Genomic DNA, 15,379 nt, shown 5'->3' with positions numbered 1-15,379 from the left:
TTTCGTCAGTCTCTGATTTCTACATTTCTCTGGTTAGCCAGCCAAACATAGAACTAGAGTGTCTTGAGACTGTGTAGATTACTGTTCACATTTCACTTAGCTGTGCCGTTATTATTAATGCTCGGTTGGAAGGATTTTGATTACATCCTTCCTTTAAACCTCCCCAGTTCCTATGGCTGTTTCTGAGGTACAAACTGTGAGACAACGTAGGAAAATGAATTCAAGAATCCTAGCAACGTGAGTGGATTCTCCAGTCAAAACAAAACAGGATTTCTCTAGTGACTGATTCAAGTATAGTTGGTTGTTTCATTAGCTTTATGTTAATGGACAAGTCTGCATAATGACTCACATCAAGCACTTTCTGTTCATTTTCCAGGATGAAGCTAAAGAAAATTCACACAGATGGAGTGAGCAAGAGAAACTGGCATCCGTACGTTTGATGGTGTACACCTATTGGCTCACTACGTTTTCCAGCGTAAGTCCCAGAGGTGGCTCATGTTCAGAATGGTACTATATAATTTAAGCTCTCATCCACAGCTCTGATTCACTCTCTCATTCTACATTCTAAGAACCAGTGAAGGATAAGATTCTCTGATGCATCTGTCAGTACAAAAACAATATACAAGTATTACAGTGAGAGTAAGAAATGTGTCATATTTGTAATACATGATCTCAGTGTAACTAAACATGGCAGGAAGCAGAAGTGCTGATCATTTCTCTATGTACAAAAGCAACATTTGAAGCTGCCATTTACTTCATTAAACAGAAACACAATGGTCAATTAAATTAATTTACACAGAAAAGCTTAAGGAAACAACTAGAACCTGGGTCTCCTCACATTTCCATGCACCTGCTGCATCAGTTAGAAAATAATTCTAAGTACGTATTTAGCTCTGTGAAAGAAAATAAGATTCCCGATGAGAGATGTATATAATCTAAGGTTATGTTTTCACTGACAGAGATGTGTTTTTACAGTGAGATATCTAATGCATGTTAGCTATCTCTCTGTAAAAACATAGTAGAGACAAGGCACTTTAGTTTTACTGTGAGGCAAACTATGCACTGTCATATCACAGGTGGGTAGGGTATAGTACCAACCTTGTGGGAAGCACTGCAAATGTCTTGTTTGGGATTTGCATTTTACAGCAAAATACGGTAACCTGTGAAGGATAGTTAACACTTGTTTTGTTAAAACAGAATACATGGGGTCAAAGAAGAATCCTACAGCCCTGTTCCTGTAAACGGATCCCATTGAAGTCAGTGTGGCTCCCCAAAAACACAGGTGTCTATTCACATAGAACCGGTTGCATAATCAACGTCTCAGTGTAAATTAAGGCCTGGATTCTATAAATACCTTGTGCATATAAGGACTCCCAATGAAGTCAGTACTTTCACTAGTTCAAACCAGCAGTAATGGTTTACAATATTACCTACACTCTTAAAATTTCCATTGACAAGGATAACAGTAATGTTATGCACATAAAGCTTTCACCATTTTATACTTCCTTCATTTTAGAGTGCCTCACATGTACGACAAGTCTTTCTTACGTGGCTATTAGGATTGCATCTTTGTACATATATACACTCTACAACCCCGATCTAAATCATATGTACTAGTTTTCCTAAAGAGTGATCATCAATTTGAAACTGCTTTTAATTATTTAACAAAAAAAACCTGCACACTGTATTGGAGGTACTACACCTCACCTGTAGGTTCTGCTGCTCATTTCTGTTTTATCATTTTCCTGTGTTGTTGGGGGGGCAGGGGCGTTTAGTTGGTTGGTTGCTTTTTGTTGTTTTTTTTTATATTACACATGCACACACACGCCCACCCCTGTATGAAAGACCTACACAGATAAGTGTGCATACAGATTTTTTAAAGGAAATAGTGAAACTAGGTGCAAAATGTTGTCAAATGCACAAAGTAAATGAGCTGGGGGAAAACCTCGGGGGGGGGGGGGGGGAAATCTATTCTTCCTCTAGTCTCTCATTGTATCGCCTATGGTTACTACAGCAGGCCAATAAAATTTCCAGATAAGAGCAGCTTTTTACCTTTGAAATGCATGGACTTCTCAAAACTAGATTGATTTCCTTAGCTTAAGCTAAGGAAATCAATAAACAAGGAACAAATATAAAAAGTCTCCACAACAAAAAGAAAGATACATGGAGTCATTTTAGCATGCTGCATCTTCAGTGAAACACAGAACAGCAGCCACTTCACAGCTGTTGCTACTGTCAGAGAATAGGCCTCTGTACTTAAAGGTGCACTACAAAAAACAAGGTGAAAACATTCCCTTCTGCCAGTTACATCGCTACATACACAACACTAAATGACATTGGGGGTTCCAGATTTATTCCTGCTATGTGACTTCCACACCAAATATACTTTGTTTATAAGAAAAAGGATAGAATTGCTTATTACCAATACTGCAAACTACTGAGCGCCCCGGTAATTCAACATCACTAGTAATAAGACTGAAGTCAGAATTTAAACAGTTCTGTGAAGGATGTTCAAGCCTCAATCCCCACTCCTGCATAGTGTAGGAAATCTCAAAGAAATAAAAAGCTAATAATTAACAAAATACTTTATGTAACACTTTCAATTCTAAGCTCTCAAAGAAATTTACAGAAGTATTGAGTATTATTTTTGCCCCTTTTTACAGGGGGAGAAACGGAGATGAAGTGAGATCAAGCAATTTACCCCAAGTCATAGAGCAAGTCAGTGGCACAGTTGACAACAGGAGTCAAAATACAGATTCCTCATGCTGTGCTTTCAACATTAGACCATGTGTCTCCTACTTTTACATTCTGATTGGTTAATAGGCTCCAATAGAATATACACATACAGTATTTTTATTATGTTAACAACAGTATTATGTAAAAGGATTAATTCCTTACTGGTTAAGAAGATTTTGAATAAACCACACAGTGCTAGAATTTATTTTACTATCCTGTCTGCAACAGTTTAAGTCTCTTTTAGAGTAATGCTAACAGATTTTCAGCACTGAAATATACGCAAAGAGAAGCAAAGGGGGAAATGAAGGTTTGGGGGGTTTTTTAAGCAAATGATCATTACCCTTTCTACAGGAATCATTCATTTTTGTTTTATGGTCATACTGCACTGTTTCCAAGGTAAGCAGAGAGTATAAAAAGACCCATTAAGTGTTCTGTTTTATCTCAAGTTTCCAGGGTCACTTTCAATGACATAGCGAGTTTTCCTTTTCCTCTAAAGTAAATGTTACCAGAATATGGATTTCCTTATAACAATAAAGTAATACTTTGTACTTCATGTTTTTCATCCCTCAACCTTTCTTAAGTAAGCTTCACAATACCCTGTGAGGTCAGTAACGATTATACATATTTGCAAGGATCATTTCACTCACTACTGAAGTGCAGCCAACTCTGGGGTTGGAATGCAACAGCTGTTTAACAGTATACACAAACACCAAGATTTTGTTATCAGCTGATGTTTATACAAAATAAAAATAAAGTTAAAAAGGAAACAAGATTTGCATGGGCAAAGAAAATGGAACAAGACTGGATATAATAATCAAAGGTGGGGATGTAGGAGAGATAGGTCATGTAAAGATTTGAAGAAAAGGACCACAATATTAAACTTGATTTAACAGGCATGGGATTGGAACAGGAGCAGAATGTGGTCTAATATGCAGGCATGGAAAATTATTTTAGCTGCTCAATTCCGGATGAACTGGAGAGAAGCAATGGAAAACAAGGAAGCCAGAGAGAAATAGGTTGTAGTATTTAAGACATCAGCTAAACAAAGCATAGACATGCAGTGTTGGGATTAGTAGGAAGTGATGTATTTTCACCATGTGATAGAGAAAGGAACAGCAGGGTTCATTTGGCGACAGCTTGGATGTGACAGGAAAGAGAGAGAGAGAGAAAGGAGTCCGAGATGACCGAGGTTATGAACCTTGGTAACGAAGGATGGCAATAATTGTCTGCACCAGGTGAGAAGAGAGGAAAGGGCTTAGAAGGCAATGGGAAGAGACAGAACTTATCTACAGTATGTTTAATTTGATAAACCAGGACACCCAAGAGATAGCAATGCCACAAAAGTGCAAGTATATTTCTACATCAACAGGAATCATAAATAAAAGAATATATCAGATACCAACTTTGCTCATTATCTGGCCTGAATGATTGAGCCGTCGTCAGCTATGTACAGCCTGTCAGATGGTGACAATCTAAATCTGTAGGGAGAAAACGCAGAGATCTTATTCCCCTCTTCTCAGAGGGATTCAAATCCCATTTTTTTTTTTTTTGTGAAAGATAACTTACTTGGCCTCCATCAAATTATGGAAACATGATTTCAAAGAAATATAAAAGTTTGGATTCAAGTGAAAGCAACAAAAAATCCTAAATAGGATGTTTCCACACTGCTGATTTGTTCTGGCTCTAACCTTGAGTGCATTATTCCTGTTAAATGATCTCCCAGTTCATCAAGTGGTTGATTATATCTAGACAGAACTGAGCATCTCAGAATGCCAGAAGTCCCTATCTTGTGAGGTACACAGTACCTGCAGTTCTCTTGCAAGACAGGGGAATCCATGAAGTCACTAGGAGTGGGAGATGCTCTATACCTCACAGGAGTCACTCAGCACATAACAGGATCAAATCCATTATTTGAGGAAATTTCAGTTGTGCTGGACTGTCTTATTTATGTTGCTATTTTTTTTCCTCCACTGGCTTTGAGGGTTTTTTTATTTGTATTACAATAGTACCCATAACGTGCTAGGCTTTGTCCAAATATATAGGATGACACAGGCTGCACCTCTAAAAGCTTATGTTCTTGGAAGAGAAACAACTAATGGAGGATGGGTAGAAATCAAAACATGATTATACATATGATTATTTTAAATTAGTATCAGCTACTCCCAACTTCCCCTCTAACTAGTAATTATTAACTGGCTAATTTTGTGTAGTGAGAAGTGCATTTTTAGCTCTTTCCTTCTTCACATAATCCGTAACAATGATAAGTCAAAATTTTTGGTACATAAGTGTATTTCAACGTGACAGGCAATTTGGAAAAAAAAAAAAAAAAAAGGACCCAAAAGGTTATTATGTGAGTCTAACGGCATAAACAGGGATCAATTTCTATTCAGGCAGGTACATTTACTTCTAAATTTCACACTAGAGAGAGAGGGAGAGAGAGACTGGTATTGAACAACAAGACAGCTTTGTGATATTAATAAATATCTTCAAACCCTATGAAGGTAAGAGTCAAGATTTTTTATAAATAGGAACTGCTAATATGTTTTTTGGTTTATATACCTAGCTAATAACAGTCACTGTTTTTTTTTTTTTATAATGGAATTATTCAGTTCTTAAAAGGGCACACAATACGTCTACAAGTGTACAAGAGTAGATCATTGTAAGCCTGTGCAATTGTATGAAAGAACAACAGAAATCTAGTTTAATACATACAGGCACAGTCTCAAATTGATCAATGGGGCTTTTGACATCCAGTTCTTGTCAAGTGCACTACTAATAATTGCACAGCTACTAATACAGACCACAGTATCACACCTTTAAATGTATCAATAAAATGTGACATGAAACACATAATTTGCATCCCCTACCTACATCTTCTATCTCCATTTCCTAATAGCTGAATTGTTACAGCACTATCAAGCAGCTCAAGGCATTTGCAGGTTATGGCTCTGACATCACTTACAGGATAAATATAAATTCACTAAGTCTCCTGCCTGCTGCCTATATAATCCCTTAACCTTTCCCTTTCCACAGCTAAGGTTCGTCATCTTCATCCCTGGCTTCTTAGCTCTCTGATTTCCCTTGTTCCCCTCTCCTTCCCATTTACTTTCCAAGTTGTCAACATCTCACACGTCTTCACAGTGGGCGTCATCTCCCAATGGACACTGGTCTTTCATCGCAAAAGCTTGCTTCAGCCGACTCTATTGTTCTTCACATTTCACCGAGCGATGAGAATTTTAAAGAGAACCCTTTGGTTAAAGTTTATTTTGTAAATTGATATATTTCTGTAAGACGCAACGAGAGAATATATTAAATTTATTCAAGAAGATGGGTCCACAATTATTAATAGAAAGATACAGGAGACTGCGAATATCACATTAAATACCAACATGTTAATAGATTCCTTAAATTACAGCAGTGAACACGTGTGCTCAAGAGAAAAGGTAAAAGAAAAAACCTGTTCATAAATAATTTATCAGTTTCACAATCTAAAATAAGTCAGAAATATTTTCTGCAAAGGGCTGTAGAAAATTGATATAGAAAAGTCAATGTAAAATTGATGGAGCATTCACAACAGATTGTAATGACCACTCTCAGATTTGGTCTTCCCCATTCTTTTTTTAAGTCATACACTAAGAGGTGTAAGACCTATGAGCAGATCATAACCAAAGCAGAAGAAAGTTTGTTTTCCTTTTTGAACTGAAAACAATTTTTTCCATACCCTTTCCCCCCCCCCCCAATTTGACAGCTGGACTCACCAAGATATGTTTTAATGATAATTAAATCATTTATGTACCAAAATAGTAATGTAATGAAACTATAAGCAAATATACACATTTCTATTCAGGAAAGATCAACTCAACTGCAGCATCTTTTGTTGAGAAGGTCCTGTTACTGGAGTTTTACAGCTCAGCTGACTGAAGCATAAGGAGATCAAGTAACTTGCCCCAGGTCATTCAATATTTTTACAAATAGTCACAAAGAAAGTAAAAAGAAAAGGAGGACTTGTGGCACCTTAGAGACTAACAAATTTATTTGAGCATTCGTGAGCTACAGCTCACTTCATCAGATACATTCACTACCAGCTTTAATGTCTCAATCATAAAGTATTATTTGGAGGTGGGGAGCTCTTTCACACCAACTTTACAGAGTCTCTTAAGAGGGTCAGAGCAGCTGGAGTTGAAAGACCTGAAATGCCAGAAGCTGTTAAAGGCTATCAGATTGCAGTGTAATTTAAATTAGAAACATGTTACATTTACTAGCCTTTCTGGAGATGAGGGTTAAAATTCTACCTTTGGTCATCTATGAAAATTTAATGGTTTCACAATGTTCATGACAGACATTTGTTCACATAAAAAACCCACTATACAATTTGGTAGTCCAACATAACACTCTCTACTCAAGAAAGATCAGATACTGGAATTAGCACGTGTATATCAGGATTAAAAGTATATTGGAATAATTAAGGCTCCAATTCAACACAGTATACATAAACCCATACTTAATTTTAAGCATGTCAGTTAGTCCCATTGAACTCAATGTTTGTACAGAACCTAGCACAGTGGGGCCTTTGGGCACTATTGCAATATAAACAACCATAATAATAAATATTGAAGAACAGACCCACTAGCACTTAAAATACATAGTCTCTAAGAACATGTGAGTCATAAAGCATCCTATCATCTACTCATTAAGGTATTTAGGTTATGGTGACAAAGTTTAAATCAGGATACTTTGATATTTTAACAGAATATTGGCAAAACCAAGAACAGAATCCCTGTTTGCTTTGCACAACTCTCTGGGTTTCACGGTTCCTCAACAAATTCTTACTGTTCTGAATCTGATTACAGGAAAAGGTTCTAAATCCTATTTTACCATTATCCTCTCCTAAACCTTTACTGAAATCCCTTTAGTATTGTGCTCAGTCAGGCAGGTCAACTGCCTTTTGCAAATGGAAAAAGACAGTGACCACCGTACCTTTAGGTTATTTTCCATTCTGTCTACCTTTTAGCTATGCAACTACAGCTTTACCCTACCACTGCTGTAAGACTATCAAATGTGCAGGTCCCAGAACGGCTTAACCCATAAATTTAAAAAAGTGGGAAACAAATGTCATTGCAAGAATTAGTTAAACCTCAGTCCCCAACTATTTCCTGTGTCACTCCTCACTTTGTCTAATTTGCACTCATGAAGCTAAAGAAAGCAATATTTTGAATTCTGACCTTTGAGCTACATACCTAGCCCTAAGCTACTTGATGACCTACATGAAGACAGTTCTACAGCCTAGTTGGCTAGAATCTGCAAATGCATGATTCATATTAGTCTCTCCCCAACCCACTCCATAGTATTTCACAAAAAAAAATTATTTCCAGCAGTAGACACTATTAGCCTCTTGAGTGACCAAAGTGCCACTGGAAAGAACCTTAATGCTTAAACGCAAATGCTGTTCTTATTTTTCCTTGAATCCCATTACATTTACACAAAGAAAATTAAGCCACTTTTTTAAATCCAGTTAACCCCGAGTGCCCTTATGGTTTGGCTGAAGAATGTGCAATTCTGGTTGCACCTTTTGTTGGGCCAAATTCTGCAATGAAGCTGTGAACAGGTATACAAATGAGTATATTTGTTTAGCTTTATGTTGAAGTGCCTATTGTGAGCTCTAAAATAACTCCACACCTGTAACCTAGCTATGGTCAAGGGTATATATTCAAATAGGATTTGGCAGTGTAGAAGTTTTGAGCCAGCGCGTTACAAACTACATATAGCTGCATTTCTCACCCACACCCCCCAACAAAGCACAAACAGAACGTGGGCACCTCTCTATTTCTTACTACATCCATACCGCCAGTGCTCAGATTCTGTATTTGAGGAATTAGGCTCTACTGTTCTGTTAATGATCAAAACATTACCGTCCAGTGTTATCCAGCTGTCACAACTCTAGTGTTACTGCTGTTACCCCACAGCACACAACATGGGCTGCTCTCTCCCTTATGAATATGCAGCATTTGGATAACATAGCTAACATGCAAAAAATTTTTGTCCAAACAAGTTTTTCCTCAGTGATTCTGGGAAGGCATGCAGGAGTTTTGTGAAAGTGTGAGGATGTCTACTATGGTGCATGGAAATTTTAAAGTGTGTGCGTGGGTGCTCTGTTTGTGTGTACCACTGAAGAATCGGCTGAATTGGATTTTCCTTTTCACATGCCCTATTTTGGACAAAATACACTTCATTCTCCTGCTACAAACACATCTTTTTGCCCTCTGAAAGCAAGTGGCATTGCATCTGTTCTGCATATCCACTGAACGCCCTATTGGGAAAAGTCAGCTTACTTTGCTTTCTATACCTACCTTCTATTCATCTTGCATACAAAGATGAACTTAGAGTGTCAAGTAGGTTCCTGAAGAATTTTGTCCATTCAATTAAGTCCACACACATGACGCAGAAGCTGAAGCTTGGATTTTGTTCATTTGTTAGGCCTTTTTAACTTAACTCCATTATTGAGCAAAAGGAAATGTGTTTTAGGCAAGGCCCTCTATGTTCCACAGTGAAGTACCTGGATTTTTGACAGGCTGGAAAAATTGTGGGGCAGATTCTATTTAAAATTTTAAATAGAGATATTTTAAATTTCAATATTAAAATACGATCAGTACAGTAGCTATAGTCTAACAATTCAAATTTTATATTGTCTCTGCATATTCAGTTTGAGATACACTAAAGATTTTTGCATTGACAAAGTATAATTGCACTGTATAGGTTACTGGGGGGAAGGTGGAGGCTTTGCCAGCTAAGCAAGAAACAGTTTGGACTTTTGGCAGATGGGAGAGAATGGAAGGCAGTTTGGGATTGTGAAACATACATTGGCTGGACTTTTTGGCTAAAGTGCTCAGCAGTGAAATAAACAATGTTGACATTTACACAGTCATCCTTAGGTTTCAGAGTCCACAACCCATATAGGAAAATGAAGATCTTCACATCTCTTAGATCTATTGTTTTGGGCTGTTTGCAGACTCCAGAAGACATCATTTATAATCAGTTTATGTTTTCAGGGTTGTCTTCATAACTATGACAGTTAAAAAGACTTTAAAATGTTGTTGTTTTTCTACATATATCGTTTTAATACCACAAATGCAACATTTTTACAGGATAACCTGACTGGTTCCATTACCATAATAAGCTAATCACCTGGCACTCACTCTGCTAAGTCCCTAGAGGACTGCACCTTTTAGCCTTCTAGACCAGAGGCCAGATTCTCAGCTGGTGTAACTGTAGCTCCAGTAAGTATATTGAACTAGTCTGATTGCAGTAGCTGAGAATCTCAACCTAAGTTCTTTGTTATATAGCGATACTCTTTTTTTTCCCCACTGATGTCGGAGATGTGCAGCTTTTTGCAGTATTAAGCTCACACAAGTGCCATTCTGAAGGACATCCAGGTTCATGCACTCATTAAAGCTATGATGTCATAACTACACTGTTCAATTACCAAATAATTTAGTACTGCATGTATACGATGTCAGTAATTCCCTGATACTTCTAGGCATTTTACAAGATCAAGAATTAAATTCTACACTGATTTACACCCTGAACAATCCCATTATGTGACAGTCAATGTAGCTGCCCAGGAAGTAAACCAGAACAGAATTTGGTTCAAGCAAAACAAAAAAAAGTTGAAAAATTCATGGGTCCTGATTTTCAGAGGTGATGTGCACTCACAAATCCTAATGACTGTAATTCAAGTTGTGGGTGCTCAGTATCTCTGGAAATCAAGCCTGTGGTGACCTATGGCCTAGCAAAGGAAAAGCAGCACTCTCTTCTGACATGAAGGGCCAAATCAGTGAAGTCAGTATGGTTACCATGGTTACACAGGGAAGAATTTGGCCTCAAATGCTTACAGAATTCTCTGCATTCCTCACGAGAGGACCATATCCGAGTTTGGGTTTTATTAGGAATATTTCCATTTCACCCAAACCGGTCTGTCAAAATTACCACCACAGGCAGACAACAAACTCTGCTCCATTAGAAATTTCACAGGCTTTTCTACATTGTGTGGTTCTCTCAAATGGGTCTGTCTTTTTTCAGGCTGGTAAGAGCAAGGAAAGGTGAGCACAATTAAATCACCCTGATTTTAACTGTTCAGCTGTGTTAAATTTGATTAAAAATCCTCATGTGAGGAACTATTCTCTACCTTAAATCATGGGAAAATACCAAGAAGTTCACTTCATTCCTTCAGATATGGTTCACTTTGAATGCTATGAACTTTCTCAATGCTCAGTATTGCCTAAGCGCAAACACTTTTGGATCCTGCTTTCAAAATAATGTTTTGCTGACAATGGTAATGAGGTCCATCCATCACACACCATCATAACGAGGAACAGGTCAAACACTTCATTGGTGCAATGCTGTTGTACTGGAGCTTCTTTTATCCTAGGAAACTTTAGGTACAAGGAATACTGCCCCCCCGGCTTTATACATATTAATAACATTTTTTGTCCAATAGATCCAACAACACTTGTAATTCATGAAGCTTCTCTGATAACTCTCAATAGGAAAATTGAGATTACTTCATGAGAATATTGAACAGAACCAGATTCCAGGCACTTCAAAATAAATGGGGGGGGGGGGTTAATAAATTCTCACATGGTTATTGGTCACTTTGCCAGGACAGAGTGGAATTAAAAAAAAACAAAAAACAAAAAAAACGCAGCACATCAGTCCATAGTGTATTTCAGATGTAAATTAGCATATCTGCTCTTCTGTTAAAGACACCCTGAATATATTTCCTTCATTGTACACAGCAGGAGCAGCAGCAAGGCTGCCAGAGGGCGCAGCATCTGCTCATTCACATAGGAGGTGCTCTCCAGTCCTAGACAGCAAAAATAAAGGACAGGTGGAAAGGGCATCCCATAGGAACTGCCTACCACTTTGCCATTAACAAGTGATGTAGAGCCTAACGATAAGTAGGCCCTTTGGAGGTGAAAGGGGGTCTGGCTGTGACCGAATTACTTACACAGATCAAAGCACAAGGAAGTACTTATTTCCTGTGCAACAGGGCGGCAGCCCAGCTGTTCCCAACAGCAGGGTGAGGTCTGCTGCTGCCAAAAACCAACCAACACACCACACAAATCTTTCAGTGTGAAGAAGGAGATGGAATACATAAGAAAAACTCCAGGATCCACCACTATCAGAAAACAGAAATGCAATTTACATTCATAATCAATAGCTAATTGCTCTTGGCAGATTTAGCATTGCAGTACCAACTGTAAACTGTGTTATACTTTGTTTCTTTTTTCCAAGGAAATAAATATTTTCCAGTATGTCACGGAGACACAAACATTACACACACACGCACACACCAGATTTGTCCCTGGCATCACTCCTGCTAAGTCAGAGTTACAACAGAACAAAAACTACTACAGCCAGCATTTCCGTTAGTCAGTTCCTAGATGCTGGAACTAGGCGTGATGCTGCACTCCCCTGGTTTGAAGGGGTTTCCATCATACACAGGGTTTACAGTTTGGTTCAATGGCTCTCAGCACTCCCACTATACAAATTGTTATTCCAGTGAAGTTCGTTCATTTGCAGTACAGTACCGTCCTTTCACAGCAATTCTCTAACAGTTTTTCTTCTGGCAGTTTTCCCCAATCACACTCTCTCCCGTAACCACTCTGTTTATTTGGCCTTTGCTTTCCCTGTCTGCTTCTCTAGAGGCTCTCACTCCCCATGTATATAACTTCTCCATACACCCGTAGTGAGCACACCAGGCAGTGTGCGTGTGAGAGAGAGAAGAGAATAGAACTGGATGGAATGACACGCCTGGTGTAAATGTCAATGCACGATTATGTGCTGAAGAGCACATGGGCTAAAAGGAAAGAGCAGACGGGGGTATGTTACCAGGGAAGGGAAACTATATTAAGGGGGCCAGACCTGTAAGTGCCCCCAGCGTGGTTGATCTTACAGAGGGACCTGAGGGGCCAGAGGGTTGGAGTATTGTGTTTTACAGCCCTGGGGCTGCCTGTAATTTAGACCAGGGAAATCCTTCCCACTCGCCCATCTTAGGGCACTCCCCACCCCATACCCCCCCACCCAGCAGGCACCTGGATATGGCAGGAGATCTCAGAGTCGTCCAGCAGCCGGATGGTGCATTTCATCTCCTGGCTCAGGGACCTGATGCTCGAGCTCCGGAACCGGATCATTTTCATGGTCCTCCTGCCGCCTCTCCTCATGCACTCGCAGGGGGCGAACATGCACCAAAGCCCCCGTGGGGAGCGAGCCCAGCCGCCCGCCCGGGCACCTGGAGCCACCCACCCCGGGCCGCGCAGTGCAGCTAGAGCAGAGCTCGGCGGCCGCTCAGCCCCGAGGCGGCGGCTCCAGCCGCGGAGCCGACACCATCCTGCCGCCCTTGCCTCTGCCTGCGCCGCCCGAGCCCGGGCTCTTCCCCGCAGCCAGACCCCGGAGGGGGCGCGGGCGCGCGCCGGAACCACAAGCCCCGCCGGCGTGTGAAGAGAGTGGGAGCCCGGGGTCTGCGCCAGGGGCTGGGACCGCTGCTGCTGCTGCTGCGTCAGGCTCTGCTCGCCTGTCTCCAGCCCAGCCTCAGCATCCCTCCACCCCTCCCTGCCCCGCAGCCCGCCGTTGCCCCTCCCTACGCCTCCTCCCCCTTCTCTCTCTCTCCCCCTCTAGCTCACCTCTTTTCTCTCGCGCCCAGTCGCCACCTCTTGCCTGTCGCTCTCCTTTCCCCTCTCACATTCTCTTCCTCTCCTCCCTCCATTTCTTTCTTCTCTTCCCTGCCTGCCTTCCTCCTCCCATTTTTTCACCCCCGTGCCCCAGCAGACACTGAGTGCATGGGAACAAGTGGGATTAAACTAAGGGCTTGGTCTCAAAGCACCCCCAGGAGAAGGGGGTCCTTGCTGCAGATTTGGAAAAGGCAGCATCTTCCACCTTTGCAAGGAAAATTATGAAAGTGCTAAGGGTGCAACTGCTCTGCTTATTTTAGCATGGCATTTGGCACATAAACACAAGTTCCTTGACCTAAGGAGTTTATAGTACAAAGCCTCACCCGAACGTCCCCTGCACCTGAGTAACTCAATTTTGTGTTTCCAGGAGTTGGGCCCTGCTCAGAACAAAAACAGCGGGGGGTGGTGGTGGACATGGATGGAGTAAGAAGATGGAAAGGTATAGAATGCTATTATCACTATATCCTATTTAAGAATGTGCCTTGGAGCCACCTGACTCCAGTGAGAGCTAGTCCGTTATATGGGATATCTTCTCGTCCCATTAGCTGGTCCCTACCTATCTACGATTCACAAGGAGAGAAAATGAAATCATCAGATCACCAGGAAGCCACTGTCTTGGCTACTGCACCATCAAGAGGGTGCAACTCAATGTGCCACCAAACTACAAACAGGGTTGCCAGGGATCCGGTTTTCAACTGGAATGCCCAGTCGAAAAGGGACCCTGGTGGCTCCAGTCAGCAGCACCAACGGGGCTGTTAAAAGTGCAGTTAGCAGCGCAGCAGGGGCCTAAGGCTAAGGCAGGCAGTGAATGAGAGTGGGGGATAGGGTGACCAGATGTCCCAGTTTTATAGGGAGAGTCCTGATATTTGGGGCTTTTTTTAATACAGGCTCCTATTACCCCCCCATCCTATTTGTCACACTTGCTATCTGGTCACCCTAGTGGGGGAGAGCAAGTGACATGAGGAGGGAGGATGGAGCAAGCAGGGGCAGAGCCTCAGATGAGGGTCGGGGCAGGGGTGTTTGGTTTTGTTCAGTTAGAAAGGTGGCAACCCTAGCTACAAAGGCTGTGGCATGTAGTATAAGCACTAAGAACAGGTATGGTATAGACAGCAGTGGTTCTCAACCTTTCCAGGCTATTGTACCCCTTTCAGGAGTCTGATTTGTCTTGCATACTCCCATGTTTCTCCTCACTTAAAAACTACTTGCTTACAAAATCAGACAAAAATATCACAACACACTATTACTGAAAAATTGCTTACTTTCTCATTTTTACTATCTAATTATAAAATAAATCAATTACAATATAACTATTCCACTTACATTTCAGTATATAGAGCAGTATAAACAAATCATTGGTTGGTATGTAAATTTTAGTTTGTATTGACTTCCCTACTGCTTTTTACATACCCTGTTGTAAGACTAGGCAAATATCTAGGTGAGTTAATGTACTCCCTGGAAGACCTCTGCGTACCTCCAGGGGTACATGTACCCTGGTTAAGAACCACTAGTATAGAGGCCTTAACAATGCTTTTAACAGTCCCACAACACATTCTCATAAACCAGCTAGGGAAATGTGATCAGATTAAAGTACAACTGGTTGAAAGACCATACTCAAAAGGGTAGTTATCAATATTTCACCATCAGATTGGCAAGGCGTATCTAGTGGGGACCTACCAGGGGTCAGTTCTGGGTCAGGTTCTATTCAATATTTTCATTAATGACTTGGATAACTGAATGGAGAGTATGCCTCTAAAGTTTGCGGATGAAGAAGCTGGGAGGGGTTACAAGCACCTTTGAGGACAGGATTAGAATCAAAATAACCTCGACAAATTGGAGAATTGGTCTGAAATCAACAAGATGAAATTCAATAAAAACAAAGTACAAAGTACTTCACTTAGGAAGTCAAATGTGCAGCT

The 15,379-nt window shown here is 40.5% G+C and overlaps 1 protein-coding gene across 2 annotated transcripts in view; it reads right to left on the bottom strand.

Annotated features, from left to right (window-relative positions):
* Positions 1–13,289, bottom strand: part of FRMD3 (FERM domain containing 3) — a 226,847-nt gene extending 213,558 nt beyond the window's left edge. Inside the window, exon 1 of one of the 2 annotated variants that reach the window (XM_084628730.1) lies at positions 12,828–13,289. In XM_084628730.1, the coding sequence (XP_084484856.1) occupies positions 12,828–12,977 (150 nt within the window). In that variant the 5' untranslated portion in view covers positions 12,978–13,289. The remainder of the gene's footprint in view (positions 1–12,827) is intronic. The other variant, XM_084628729.1, reaches the window with a different exon arrangement.
* Between the last annotated feature and the right edge of the window lie 2,090 nt (positions 13,290–15,379).

The sequence above is a fragment of the Lepidochelys olivacea genome, assembly GCF_965140295.1.
Source record: "Lepidochelys olivacea isolate rLepOli2 genome assembly, chromosome: 5".
In the NCBI taxonomy this organism is placed as follows: Eukaryota; Metazoa; Chordata; order Testudines; family Cheloniidae; genus Lepidochelys; species Lepidochelys olivacea.
This window is presented reverse-complemented; position numbering and strand designations above follow the sequence as displayed.